The sequence below is a fragment of the Miniopterus natalensis genome, chromosome 4 (assembly GCF_054644295.1).
Source record: "Miniopterus natalensis isolate mMinNat1 chromosome 4, mMinNat1.hap1, whole genome shotgun sequence".
In the NCBI taxonomy this organism is placed as follows: Eukaryota; Metazoa; Chordata; class Mammalia; order Chiroptera; family Miniopteridae; genus Miniopterus; species Miniopterus natalensis.
In genome coordinates, this window is record NC_142084.1 from 67,972,015 (window position 1) to 67,985,622 (window position 13,608).

At 47.9% G+C, this 13,608-nt stretch overlaps 1 protein-coding gene across 1 annotated transcript; it reads right to left on the reverse strand.

Moving 5' to 3' along the window:
* Nucleotides 1-429: 429 nt before the first annotated feature.
* ECSIT (ECSIT signaling integrator) lies at nucleotides 430-12,042 on the reverse strand. Its single transcript, XM_016207874.2, has 8 exons — nucleotides 11,887-12,042; nucleotides 5,934-6,052; nucleotides 4,425-4,842; nucleotides 3,834-4,057; nucleotides 1,752-1,806; nucleotides 1,486-1,634; nucleotides 1,220-1,325; nucleotides 430-725 (listed from the first exon to the last, which is right to left on the reverse strand). Exons 2-8 carry the CDS (start codon nucleotides 6,027-6,029, stop codon nucleotides 472-474), a joined length of 1,302 nt encoding a protein of 433 aa, XP_016063360.2. The 5' UTR covers nucleotides 6,030-6,052; nucleotides 11,887-12,042; the 3' UTR covers nucleotides 430-471.
* Between the last annotated feature and the right edge of the window lie 1,566 nt (nucleotides 12,043-13,608).

Here is a 13,608-nt window from a genome sequence, read left to right on the forward strand (position 1 = left end):
TTCTCCAGGACTCTCTCTGCCCCGCAGCGCCGAAGGGAGACGGCGGAAAATGCGCATGCGTGCAGCAAGAACGTGCGACGACCTAATCTCGTTCTTTCACTGTTAAACTTTCTGACTTAATAGAGATGGAGGGAGGAGCTGAAGGTTTGAGGGCTGCCCTGGTAAGAAAGAGGCAGATGAACCCGTAGACCTTGCGGGTGGGGGCTTCTCCTTCTGCGCCTTGACCCTGAGTTTATGCTGGGGATAGGGTGGGAGTTGTCAGGTGAAGGCAGAGGGGAGGCCAAGGATCTGACCTTTCTGGATGCTGAAGAGCCCTTGAAAAGCCATGCCACCAGGCATTAAAGGAGCAGGGATGCCACACTGCCAGAGGAGAGAAGGCAGCCCCAAACCGGAAAACTTTTATTTGCTGTACAAAGGTCATCTCCTGCTTCCACACCAGTCCAAGCCTGTGCCCCTGTGCCTGCTCAGGCCTCAGCTCTGGCCCTGCTGCTGCTGTCGCTGCGGATTATTTTCCTCTTCTTCCTGCACTTCCCGTGGTGGCGGGGACGGTTCCTCCTGTCCTGAGGACGACACCAGGAGCTCCCCGGTGGACGCTGCGAGGCGGAAGACCACGGGGATCTGGGCCAGGGCTGGGTTGGTCTCCTGCAGGCCCTGGATCCACTTGGCCAGTGTGGCCTGATCATGGGCACCCGCCATACACATGGCGAAGACAGGGCCTTCCTCCACTGTTGGGAGAGAAAGGCCCTTGGAGTTTGTGCAGTGGCATGCCCACACCCCTTCCAGGTCAAGAGCAGGGGCTTTAAGCTCCCTTTCGGTTTCCTTGTGTATCCAAGTCTTTGCACAGGATATGCACTCTGCTTAAACTACGCATTCCATGCTTCTCCTGTGTGATGCTTCCTGGTTCTTCAAGACTCCATGGTAAAGTCCTCCCACTCCCCACATGAGGCTGGGTGTTATGCTCCTCCTGAGACCCCAAGAATATAACTTGCCTGTTCCCCCACTGGCCCTGTTCTGGTCACACTCAGTAGCCAGCACAGAGGTGCTCCATGACAGAGAAATGACAGGCCTGGTGCCCCTCAGGTGTATGTGTGTACTTGGGCACCTGCTGGGTCTGTGTTTAGTAACTGGTCTGGGTCTTGTCCTGGGCCCCATCCCTCAACCCCACATGCCATACCTCATCCAATGCTGTGTCTGGAGTCCTGCTCATCCCAGTTTTTACCTTCATTGATGTCAAACTCGTAGTCATCCCAGCCGCTTCTCCCATAGTCCAAGTCCAGCTGCATCGGGTAGTAGAGGTTCCATTCCTCTGGAATCTCTTCCACTTCCTACCCCGGGAAGGGGGGATACAGGCAGGGTCAGAGCCCAGGATCTTGCAGCCTCCCCCCTACCATCACCAGGAACTGTCACCCCCACCCCAATCTGTGAGCCCTCACCAGACCTCAGGGCAGTGCCAGCCCACTCCCCACTCATGATTTTGGCCCTTACCCTCTCCTCAGGGGGCACCAAGTCTGCTCTGAGGATGTGGTAGTAGACACATTTGTCACGGAGCCACAGGGAGAAGGGGCCCTCGACGAAGATAGGCCGGGCTGGGTTGTGACGGGCCAGGGCAGCCTGTTGATCGGGAGTCTGGATACCTGGTGTGGCGACACGCATGCCCAAGGGGCCCTGGCTGTGTGGCTTTGTCCAAAGGCCCAGGAAATCCACTCAGCAGGCCCGGTGATAACCCAGCTGCCCTAATCACAGGGACTTACCTACGATATGCTGCTCTGTGGGATCTGTACCTGTGAAGTCTTTGGAGAAAGGCATCTGCAAAGAAAGAGTAGGAGTGGAAGCTTGTGGCCTCCAGACCCTACAGAGGAGCTGGGGATAAATGGGGAAGGAGGGATTCCAGTAAATTTTGGGCTTGTCTACTGGGCCTCTTAATGTCACTCAAGCCCACCCGTCCTCAGTTCTATCCAAGTCAGAATAATGGCTGCTACTAACATTTAAGATGCTCACACAGTGGGAACCCTGGAGCCCACCTACCTGTGTTAAAATCTGGGCTCTGCCATAGGCTATGTGGCCACAGCCAAGTTGCTGTACCTATGCCTCAGTTTCTCTGATTCAAATGGGGGTAATAACCACACTCACTTGAGATGGTTCTAAAATGCCAAGAGCAGTGCTTGGCACATAGTAAGTACTCAATGCTTATGAAACTTAGAAAAAACTTCACACAGAATATTCCAGGAAGGAGACATAAGAAATAAGTCAGTGTTTGCCTCTGGAGGACAGGGAAGGAAGGAATACCCTTTTGTATTTTCTTAATTTCATACTCACTAAATGTGATTCAAAAAACTAAGTGAAACTTAATTTTTTAAAAAGTACGCATACACTTTGACTGAAATATCTGAGAGTGGACAACTGTTGGCACACACATTGTCCATCCATTCAGGTTAAAAATTCAGGTGGGCCGCCCAGCCAGGCGTGGGTGTGGCTCAGTGGTTGAGCATGGACCTAGGATCCAGGAGATCGCGGTTTGATTCCTATCAGGGGCATGCAGAAGGCAGCTGATCAATAATTCTCATCACCGATGTTTCAGCTCTTTCTCACTCTCTCTTCCTCCCTCTGAAGTCAATAAATATATTTAAAAAAAAAAAAAAAATTCAGGTGGGTCTATGGGCACATAGACTGGACCGCCAACCATATTATTAAGTGAAATCAGCAAAAGGCAAGATGCAGAAGGTGTGTGATACTCTGCCACTGGAGAAACACTTTCTTTTTTTAAAATTATATTTCTTGGGGTGACATTGGTTGATAAAATTATACTGTTTTCAAGTGTACAGTTCTATGATACATCATCTGTTTATCACCCAAAGTCAAATCTTTTTTTACCATATATTTGACCTCCTTTAGGAGGAACACTTTTAAAAGTATACTTCTGGAGGTGGAAAAAGTAAATGTTTTGCTCTTGGGCCCTTTTACTGGACAATATATTTATACTGATTTTCCATTTCAAATTTAACACCATGCCTAGCCGGGTAGTTCGGTTGGTTAGAGCATTGTCAGAGCATATACAAAAAACCACCAATGAATGCATAAATATGTGGAACAAATTGATGTTTCTTTCTCTCTCCTTCCCTCCCTCCTTTTTGCTCTCTCAAATCAGTAAATAAGCCCAGCTCACCTTCACCACCTTCAAGAAGTCTTCCTGGTTCCCTGCCCCTTCTGGGCTACCATGGACCCCAGGGCTTCTCTGTCTTAGAACCAGTGGTTCTGAGGGAAACTGTTATCCAGGGTTGGCCTCCATGACCAGACAAATGCTGTGAGGGGCTCTCTTTGGATCCCCTGTGTGGCATAGCATGAGTGGGGCCCTCAGGACATGGGTAGAGGTATGGAATATTTCAGTCATTCAACAAACAACTGCTGAGCTCTGTGACAGACCCTGTGCTGGGCCTTGGGACACGGGGAACTGAATCAGTGATTAAGCAACCAAACTCAGTACAGGGAAGTGGTGGTCAGGAAGGAGACCCTGAGGAAGGGATAGTGGAGCTGAGACTGGAAGAACGAAGTTCCCAGGGAACAGTGTTCCTGACGGAGGGAGCAGTAAGTGTAAAGTGTAAAGATCCAAGGAGGGAACTGGCACAGATTGCTCATGGAACAGAAAGGCAGATGCCTGGGTTATAGTGCATGTGGGGAGGAGGGGAGGAGCAGATGTCAGAGATCAAGCTGCAGTAAGGAGTGAGGGCTACAGGAATCCAGCAGAGGGCTCAGCTTGGAATCATGGTCTACTAGGCTGATTAAAGGGGGTGACCCAGCCCAGGGTGGCAACTAAGGGTATGGACAGGGATGAATACCTGGTAGACGGTGACCCTGGCGCTGAGGTCAGGTTCTATGTGCCGCAGGCCCAACTTGGCCAGGTCCACGGGGTCCTGGGGCAGGTCTTGGGGTACGGGGAAGGGGTTGATGTTCTTGAAGCGGGAGAACCACAGCTTCATGCGCACGAACTTGAGCATAGGGTAGCTTTTGCGCCCAAATATCTGAACCAGCAGGAACTCTGTCTCCTTGTTGGGCATCACCCCTGTGCCAGGTGGATGGCAGCAGAAACTCAGGAAGGGAGCAGAGAGGGGAGACATGGAAGACAGAGACCAGTGGAGGGGCCAGGACCAAGAGGAAATTATGGCAAGGACCAGATGGAAAGAGCCAGAGACAGGAAGAGTAGAAGTCAGGGAATTGATGCCAGAGAGAAAGGACAGAATCCGATAGAATTTAAAGGAAAAGCCAGAGGGAGAGAGGAAAGACAAGAGCCAGACAGAGAGATTGAAAGAGAGGGGGAGGGGGAGCAGGCCAAAGAGAGAGGACACACATCAGAGCCCTAGAGCAATGGAGGGGCCCAGACCCAGCAGTGGGAGGCAGCCACTCCTCCACCCTGAGCCTGCTGGCCTCACCATGGTTCTCCATCTGCTCCAGGATAGCAATCCCACACTCCTGCTGCCGTGGGTAGTGGATGAAGATTTTCTGGAAGACGCTACGAGGCCGGAAGACCTCCTTGGGGAAGACGTCAAGCAGCAGGTTATAGACAGCCAGGTCCTTTTCAACGCCGTACTCCCGCATCTTGCGCAGGGCTAGGTAGATGAAGTCAACGTGGCCCCGCTTGTGCACACTGTGCTGCCCGAAGTTCTGCACGGCTCGCACAAAGCTGGCCTTGTCCCGGACACAATCTGGTGCCTGCCTAAACAGCTCTTCATGAGGTGACAGGGCCTTGGCGGGCCCCCGTGGGGGCTCAGGTGGGCTCGGGACCAGAGATGAGTCAGAGCTGTGGGTGGCTGCACTGCAGTGTAGGCCTCGAGGGGCCTGGCAGGGTACCTGGGGACAGAGAACCACTGCTGGAATCTGGTACCTCCCAGTGCCGCTTGGGGACTTTCAGGCTTGCTCTTCCTGGGAAAGGTGCCAGTGGGCATCCCTAAGGGCCTCTCAGGAGTTATGCTGTGGTTACAAACCCAAGATCAGGCACCATTACAGACTGTGAGAACACAATGGTAAAACCTGCACAAAGGCAATTCGACAGTACTCACGAGGACAAACACACACCCTCTGTTGGAGCAATCCTGCATCTGATATTTAAATCTGACAGCTTTAAACACACCTGCACCAAATGACTTCTCTGCATCTGATGTGTCAGTGGAAATGACCCCCAATGTGCATCAGCAAGGAAATGATAAAGCAAATGGCTATGAACTTGGACAAGGAGCACCTGCTTTTCTAAGATACACTGAGGAGGTCTTGTGTTACCTGGGGTGATCTTCAAGGTATATCATTAAATTTTAAAAAAGAAGGGTGTGAAAGAGTGTGTAGAATAGGTTCCCATAGGCCCGGCCGGGCGTGGCTCAGCGGTTGAGCATCGACCTAGGATCCAGGCGACTGGGGTTCGATTCCCGGTCAAGGGCACATGCCTGGGTTGCAGGCTTGATCCCCAGTAGGGAGTGTGCAGGAGGCAGCAGATTGATGTTGTACTCTCACATCAATGTTTCTCTCTCTCCTCCCTCCCTCTCTCTAAAAGTCAATAAGCTATTCCTTTTAAAAGAAAGTGCAGCCTAGCCAGTGTGGATCAGTGATTGAGCTTTGACCCATGAACCAGGAGATCGTGGGCGGTTCGATTCCCGGTCAGGGCACATCTTGGGTTGTAGGCTCAATCCCCAGTAGGAGGCATGCAGGAAGCAGCCAATCAGTGATTCTCATCACTGATGTTTCTATCTCTCTCTCCCTTCCTCCCTCTGAAATCAATAAAAACATATAAAAAATAAATAAGAAACATTCAATTGGCTCTCACAGCGGACAAGCCAGCCCAGACCCCCCAGAGCTGGCTTCATGGGGTGGATTCTAAAGGGCTTGGGAGCAAATCCCAGGCATGCCTGCCTCCCTCCCTCCAACCTGATGATTGCATGGCTGGTAGTTACCTGAGGGAAGGGGGCTCCTGTGAGGGCAGCGCCACAGATGCCTCTCCAGCCCCGAGAGAGGCCCCGAGCTAACAGGATGGCGTGGGCCCAGCTCATGCCTCCACTTATTGGACAACCACCTGGAGAAGACAGAAGAGACAGCATCAGCCTGGCACCCCACCCGCTAATGGAGATGAGACCCTCCCTCTTGGGCACAGGCCACATTCCAGACTGCACAGCTAATTCACCAGCCCCACTGGTTTTCTCATTGGCAAGATGGAGTTTAAATGACTTATAGTCAAGGGTCCTTACTTCACTATACAGAGGAATTTGCTGCAATGGTCCCCCTCCCTACCAGATCTTTCTTTTTTAAAATCCTCACCTGAGGACTGTTTTTATTGGTTTTAGAGAGAGGAAGGAGAAGAGAGAAAGGGAAAGAGACAAAGAAACATCGATGGGTTGCCTGCCATACAAGCCCCGACTGGGGATCAAACCTGCAACCTTCGGTGTATAGGACAACACTCCAACCAACTGAGTCACCCGGCCAGGGCCCTACCAGGTAATTTTTAAAGTTTGTCACATACCACACAGTCCACCCTTTTAAAGTATAAAGTTCAATTTTTTTTTAGTACTCTCAGAATTGGGCAACCATCACTGTAATATAATTTTAGAACATTTTTGTTACCCTGAAAAGAAAACCTAAACCCATTAACCATCACTCTGATTTCCCCTCATCCTTAACCCTAGACAACCAGTAATCTACCATCTCTATAAATTTGCCTACTCTGAGTATTTCTTATAAATGGAATCATATGTTCTTTTGTGGCTAGCACCTCTCATTTAGCAAGCGTTCAAGGTTTATCCATGTTGTAACATGTATCTGACTTCATTCCTTTTAATTGCGAAAAAGCTTCCATTGTATAGATGTTTTATTTATCCATCAACTGATGGGACATTTGGGTTGTTCCTACTTTTTTACTATAATGACTAATGCTGCTACGAACACTCATGTAAAAGTTTTTGTGTGAACATGTGTTTACACTTCTCTTGGGTATATACTTAGAAGTCATATTGCTGGGATATATAACTGTTTAACATTTTGCAGAGCCCCTGAAACTGTTTTCCAAAGTAGCTCCACCATTTTACATTCCCACCAGCAATGTATAAGGGTTCCAATTTTTCCACGTCCTTGCCAATACTTATTGTCTGTCTTTTTGACTACAAACATCCTATTGAATGTGAAGTGCTATATCCTTGAGGTTTGAATTTGCATTTCCTTAATGGTTAATGATGTTAAGCATCTTATCATGTGCTTATTGACCATTGTTTATCTTTGGTGGAGGAATGTCTAGTTAAATCCTTTGTTCATTTATGAAAATTGGGTTATTTCTCTTTTTATTATGGAGTTGTAAGAGTTCTTTATATGTTCTGGATACTGGAATCTTACGATTTAAAAATAATTTCTCCCATTCTTTGGGTTGTCTTGGCACTTCCTTGTTATCATTGTAGCACAAGTTTTAAATTCTGATCAAGTCCCATTAATGTTTTTCTTTTATAGCTCTGCTTTTGATGTTGTATCTGAAAAACCATTGCTGAGCCCAAGGTCATGAAGATTTACTTCTCTTGCCTGGTCGGCATGGCTCAGCAGTTCAGCATCAACCTATGATCCAGGAGATCACCATTTGATTCCCAGTCAGGGCACATGCCCTGGTTGCAGGCTCGATCCCCAGCAGGGAGCGTGCAGGAGGCAGCCAATCAATGACTCTCATCATTGATGTTTCTATGTCTTTCTCTCCCTCTCCCTTCCTCTCTCTGAAATCAATAAAGACCTATTTTTTTTTAAAAAGGAAGGATTTACTTCTCTGTTTTTTTCCTAAGACTTTTAGCTCTTACATTTGGGTCTATAATCCACTTTGAATTTTTGTATATTGTGTGACAAAGGGGTTCACTTCATGTGGATATCCAGTTGTCCTAGTACTGTTTGTTGAAGAGACTGTTTTTAATTCATTTTACTGTCTTAGCACTCTTGGTGAAAATCAATTGACCATAAATGTAAGGGTTTATTTCTGAGCTCTCAATTCTATTCCATTGATCTATATGTTGAACCTATGCCAGTACCACAGTTTTGGTTATTGTAGTTTTATAAGTTTTAAAATTAGGAACTGTAAGTCCAATTTTGCCCTTCTTGTATAAGATTGTTTTGGCTATTCCTGGTCCTTTGCAATTATATATAGATTTTAGAACCAATTTCTGCAAAAAAACAGAGATTCTGATAGGTATTGTGTTGACTCTGTAGATCGATTTGGGGACTATTGATATATTAATAATAATAATGGCCGAGCTGGGCGTGGCTCAGCGGTTGAGCATCAACCTAGGATCCAGGTGATCGGGGTTCAATTCCCGGTCAGGCACATGCCCAGGTTGCGGACTAGGCAGCCGATCAATGACTCTCTCATCACTGACGTTTCTATCTCTCTCTCTCTCCCCCTCCTTTCCTCTCTCTGAAATCAATAAAGATATGTTTAAAAAGTAATAATAATAATAATATTGTCCTCTGATCCACGAACATGAGCTATGCCTCCATTTATTTAGAGCTTTAATTTCTTAACGTTTTATAGTTTTCAGTCTTTTATTTCTTTTGTTAAATTTATTTGTATTTCATTCATTTTCTTTAAATCCTCATCTAAGGATATTTTTTCCATTGCTTTTCAGAGTGAGAGAGAGAGAAACATCGATGTGAGAGAGACACATCAATTGGTTGCCTCCCACATGCTTCCTGACGAGGGCAAGGGATTGAGCTTGCAACCAGCCATAGGTGCCCTTGGCTGGAATCGAACCTGGGACCCTTCAGTACACGGGCCAACACTCTAACCACTGAACCAAACAAGCTTGGGCTAATTCATTTTTTAAAAAGATTTCTTATTGATTTTTAGAGAAAGAGTGAGAGAAACATTGATGTGAGTGAAACATCGATCCACTGCCCCCACACACTCCCTACCAGGGATTGAGCCCACAACCAGGGCAGTGCCCTGACTGGAGATCAAACCTTTTGGTGCCCTGGATGACGCCCAACCAAATGAGGCACACCAGGGCTGTATTTCATTCTTTATAAAGCTATTATATATGGGAGTATTTTCTTAATTTCATTTCTGTACTGTTCATTGCTAGTATATAGAAATACAATTTATTTTTACATGCTGATCTTGAATACTGCAACTTTGTACAACTCATTTATTAGCTCTAATAGCTTTTTATTGGATTCCTTAGGATTTTCTGTATACAAGATCATGTCATCTGCAAATAGAGGTAGATTTACTTCTTTCCTTCTAATCTGAATGTCTTTTACTTCTTTTTGCCCTTGCTGGAGCCTTCTGTACAATGCTGAACAGAAGTGGCAAGAGCCACTTCCTCGTGCTGCTCTTAATCTTAGGGGGAAAGCATCCAGCCTTTCATCAGTGTGGGCTGTGGGGTTTTCATAGATGTCCTTTACCAAGATGAGGAAACACTGAGTGTTATTATCAGAAAGGGTATTGGGTTTTGTCAAAAATCCAATTGCATCTATTGAAATAATCATGTGACTTTTGTCCTTTCTTCTATTATTACAATGTATTACATTAACCAACTTTCAGATTTTTAAATTAAGCTTACATTTCTGGGATAAATTCCACTTGATCATGACATATAACCCTTTTTATATATTACTAAAATTTGGTTTGCTAGTATTTTGTTGAGGATTTGTGTGTCCATATTCATAAGAAATACTGGTCTGTAGTTTTAGTGTTTGGTTTGGTATCAGAGTAATGCTGGCCTCATAAAATTAACTGGGAAGTGTTTGGATCATTCTTAGCATTATTTAAACTTTCTCTAGCATCTCCCATTTTGACCTGAAGTCTCCCTCCAGCCTCTGCTTCACATCTCTGATCCCTTTACAGAAAAGCTTTTCCTGAGAGGTGTCTACAGACTATGCTCCACTTACTCCAACTGGCTGCTACCCCAACCACTCCACTAACACCACCCTTGTGTGTTCTATACTTACCAAAGCCAGTGATTACTTCTCAGACCTCATTTTGCTTGATTTCTCAGAAGCATGTGGCACTGGTGAAGTCTTCCTCCCACCTACTTGACACTCCTGATTTCCTTCCTAGCACCCAGTCCAGTTTCTCACTTAATCAGCAAGATCCATTTCCTTTTCTAAAGTCTACAATGTTTGGAAACTTAAATGTGCAGAAAATCACCTAGGATCTTGTTAAAAGGCCGATTCTGATTCAGCAGCTCTGGGGTGGGGCCAGACTACTGCTTATCTAACAAGCTTTTGAGTGATGCTGATGCTGCTGGTCTGGAGACCACACTTTGAGTAATAAGGTTGTAGAATCCCACATTCTGGATTTGTAATGTCTACTACCCTGAGGTCATTCAATTTGTTCCTCTCTTCTTTGTATTCCTGTAGGCAGCTCTAATGGTTCTCAAACTTTTTTCACAGTAGAGTCATCTAGGGAAGTTTTAAAAATCCGCATGCCCAGGCCATACCTCAGATATAGTAAATCAGAATACCTAGAGGCAGAGCCCAGGTATCAGCATTTTAGCACGCTCCAATGACTCTCACGTACAGCTAAGATTAAGACTCTAATTAAAACCTTTGTCACTCAAAGTGTGTTCCAGGGATCAGCTGCATTGGAATCATCAACTGGGAGCTTATTAGAAATGCAAAATCTTAGCCCTAACCCGGACCTACTGAATCAGAATCTGCATTTTAACCAAAGTCCAGGTTCTATGTGTGTTAAAGTCTGAGAAATGATGATCTATGTGCTCATGGATCCAAATGTTTATCACCAGCCCTGAGCTCCAGCCTTCATACCTAACTGACACGTTGGCATATACCCAGCTGTCTCAAACTTAACTTGCTCCAAACTAACATCCCTGCTTAAACTTGTTCCTCCCAATCCTAGCCAATGACACCACCATTCCTAGTCATTCAGGCCTAAAACCTAGGAGTCACTGCTGAGTCCACTGTGTCCCTCACTCCCCCATTTAATCCATCAAGTAGTCCTGGTGACTACGTCCAAATCCATCCCAAGTGCATTCATTTCTCTCCATCTGCAGGCCAGCACCCCAATGACCTCTTTCCCAGCCTCCCACTTCTTTCTTTACTTTCCTCCAGTCAGTTCTCCCCACCTTAACCAGAGGGAGCTTTTTAAAGTGTGAACTAAATTCAGTGTTCTCTGCCTAAAATTGTTAATGGCAGATCACTTAAGATAAAATCAGCCCTGTGGGCTTGGCTCAGTGGTTGAGCATCGACCAATTATCCACGAGATCTCAGTTCGATTCCAGGTCAGGACACATGCCTGGATTGCAGGCTCAGTCCCCAGCAGGGGGTCCTGCAGGAGGCAGCCGATCAATGATTTTCTCTCACCATTAATATTTTTATCTCTCTTTCCCTTTCCCTTCCTCTCTTTGATATCAATAAAAATATATTTAAGAAAAAAAAAAGGATAAAATCAGAAGGGTCTACCCTTCCAAACTCAACTCTTATAACTCCAACTATACTTGTTTCTTAAACAAGGTAAATTTATTCTAGTCTCAGAGCCTTTGTACTTGCTTTTCCTTCTTTTTGGAAATTTCTTCCCCCAGATCAGTCCACAGCTGTCCCTGGTCATTCAGGCCTATATTTAAATGAAAGGCCTTCCCTGACAGCAGCCCCACTCCCTAGCTGAAGCCCCCATCACCCTGATGAATGCATCTGTAGCAACTACTACCATCTGAAATCACCCATTTTTATTTCTGATTTGTTCAATGTCTGGCTCCCTCACAGAAGATGGAGGATTTTTGTCTGTCTTCCTTACTGCTGTGTCTCCAGCACCCTGGACAACCCCCAGTATACAGTAGTTGCCTAACAAGTATCACCGGAATGGAAAGAGCCGTTTCTACAAAATGTCTATAATCTATAAACCTGAACCACGTGGTGGTGTGTACCTACAGCAGCTCTGAGGCTGGCTGCCAGGATTCTGAGATCGTTGAGAGAGACAGGCAGACGCGGGTTCGAATTCCAGCCTAGCTGCCCACCTGCGGCGTGACCGCGGAGAGAGCCTTAACCTCTCTGAGCCTCAGCTGTCTCATCTGCAAAATGGGAGATTTAAGACGTGAGAAGGTAGGTATACAGAGGGCGGCCTTCCCAGGCACGACCCCGCTCCGCACCCCAAAGGTCATGGTGCCCTGGCCCAGCAGCCGAGTCCCTCTGGGGCCGCCCTCCCGCGCTGCCGGCACAGGACGGGCCGCTCGGCAGCCCTGAAGTTGGCGCTCGCCTCCTCAAACGCAACCTACCTACGAACACCGGCGGCCACAGACTCTGAGCCGGCTGCCTCTGGCCACTGGGCGCCGCCATGTTGTCCGGAGAGCTTCCGGGTCACGGGCCGCGAGGGAGACAGCAATTCGAGAACTCAGGTTTAAAGAGGCCCCGCCCACAAGGGAGGAGCACCAATAGGAAGGGGGAACGACATTGGCACGGCCTCAAAACGAGCCAGCCCCGCCCCTAATAAGGCAAACCGCTAATCTGACCTGGGGAATGGGTATGGACGGAAAAGTAGTGACTGGCTCTTTCTCGGCCTAGGAGGCTGGATTTGGGGGAGCGTTAATCCAGGTGGGAATGACCTAGTAAAGGCGGAAGTACTCCCAAGTGTGTGAGAGATCCAGTGTATGGGTCACTGGATTTGTACCTTTCCCTTCTATGCTGCAGGCCCATGATGCCCGGGCAATTCCTTTGCCAATGAGCATGGCAGCATTAGAGATGATGCATCCACCCCGATGGCTGTAGGATCTGGGCAGTCGGACAGTCGGACAGAGGAGGTACCTGGGGCGTGGACTTGGCTACAGAGCAATGAGTGCCCCTGCTGGTCCCTATGGCACCCCCTCCCGTGGTTCAGCCTCCTGTCTTTGTCTTGTGCCAGCTTCTGGGCGCTCTGCCGGCGCGTGTTCCATAGCCTCAAGCCAGCCTAGGAGTACCTTGGACTAACGCCGAAGCTTCCTGGTGGGGAGGGGCGGGGCCTAACTCCCTCTCCCCTCATCCACACCCACCCCAGTCCCCAGGACCTGTCCATCCTCCTCTCCCTGGCCTTCAGTGCCCTCAGGCCGTACCGCCTGCTCTCCGTGGAGACAACATCAGTCTCATTCCATGAGTCAGCTGGGCCCAGGTGGATATGCTCCACTTCACTCTCAGCCCCGCTCTGAGCTCCTGTTGCCGAGGGGAGCCGGTAGCATGGGCAGCCAATGGACACTGCTGAAAGTCTTCAGGCGAGTAAGGGACCCCTCCAGGAAGGTTCTCCGAGTAAGGATGGCACAACTAAGGAGCCTCATGGGCCAGCCTGCTTTCTCTCTTTACCCCAGCCCAGGCAGAATCTGACCCAGGGCCCTGAGCCCTCCATGCCAGGCCCCCAGCTACCCTGTCCAGAGCTGTCCAGAAGTGGGGGCGGGGGAGGTGTCAGTGAGCTCTCTGCTCCTCTTGACCCACAGACTGTGGCTGATTCCTCTGGTTTACTTCCTCCATGGCAGATGGGGTCCAGCTGGGTGGGCCTTGGGTCACATTCATTCAGTCCCCTGCCCACCTCCCTCCACACCTAGTGCTGATCCACTGCAACTAGGATATCATATGTTCCTGGGTTACCATGCAGTTTCTCTCTTCAGCTTTCACCACTTCAAGTAAAGG

What these genes read in the sequence shown, in the direction of transcription:
- ECSIT (XM_016207874.2), bottom strand. Translation starts at nt 6,029, where the DNA reads ATGAGCTGGGCCCACGCCATCCTGTTAGCTCGGGGCCTCTCTCGGGGC. An exon ending in CCAGGGTCACCGTCTACCAG is followed by an intron (nt 1,807 to 3,833) that starts GTATTCATCCCT and finishes CTTTCTTTGCAG; the next exon opens with ATGCCTTTCTCCAAAGACTT. An exon ending in TGGTGCCCCCTGAGGAGAGG is followed by an intron (nt 1,326 to 1,485) that starts GTAAGGGCCAAA and finishes TTCCCGGGGTAG; the next exon opens with GAAGTGGAAGAGATTCCAGA.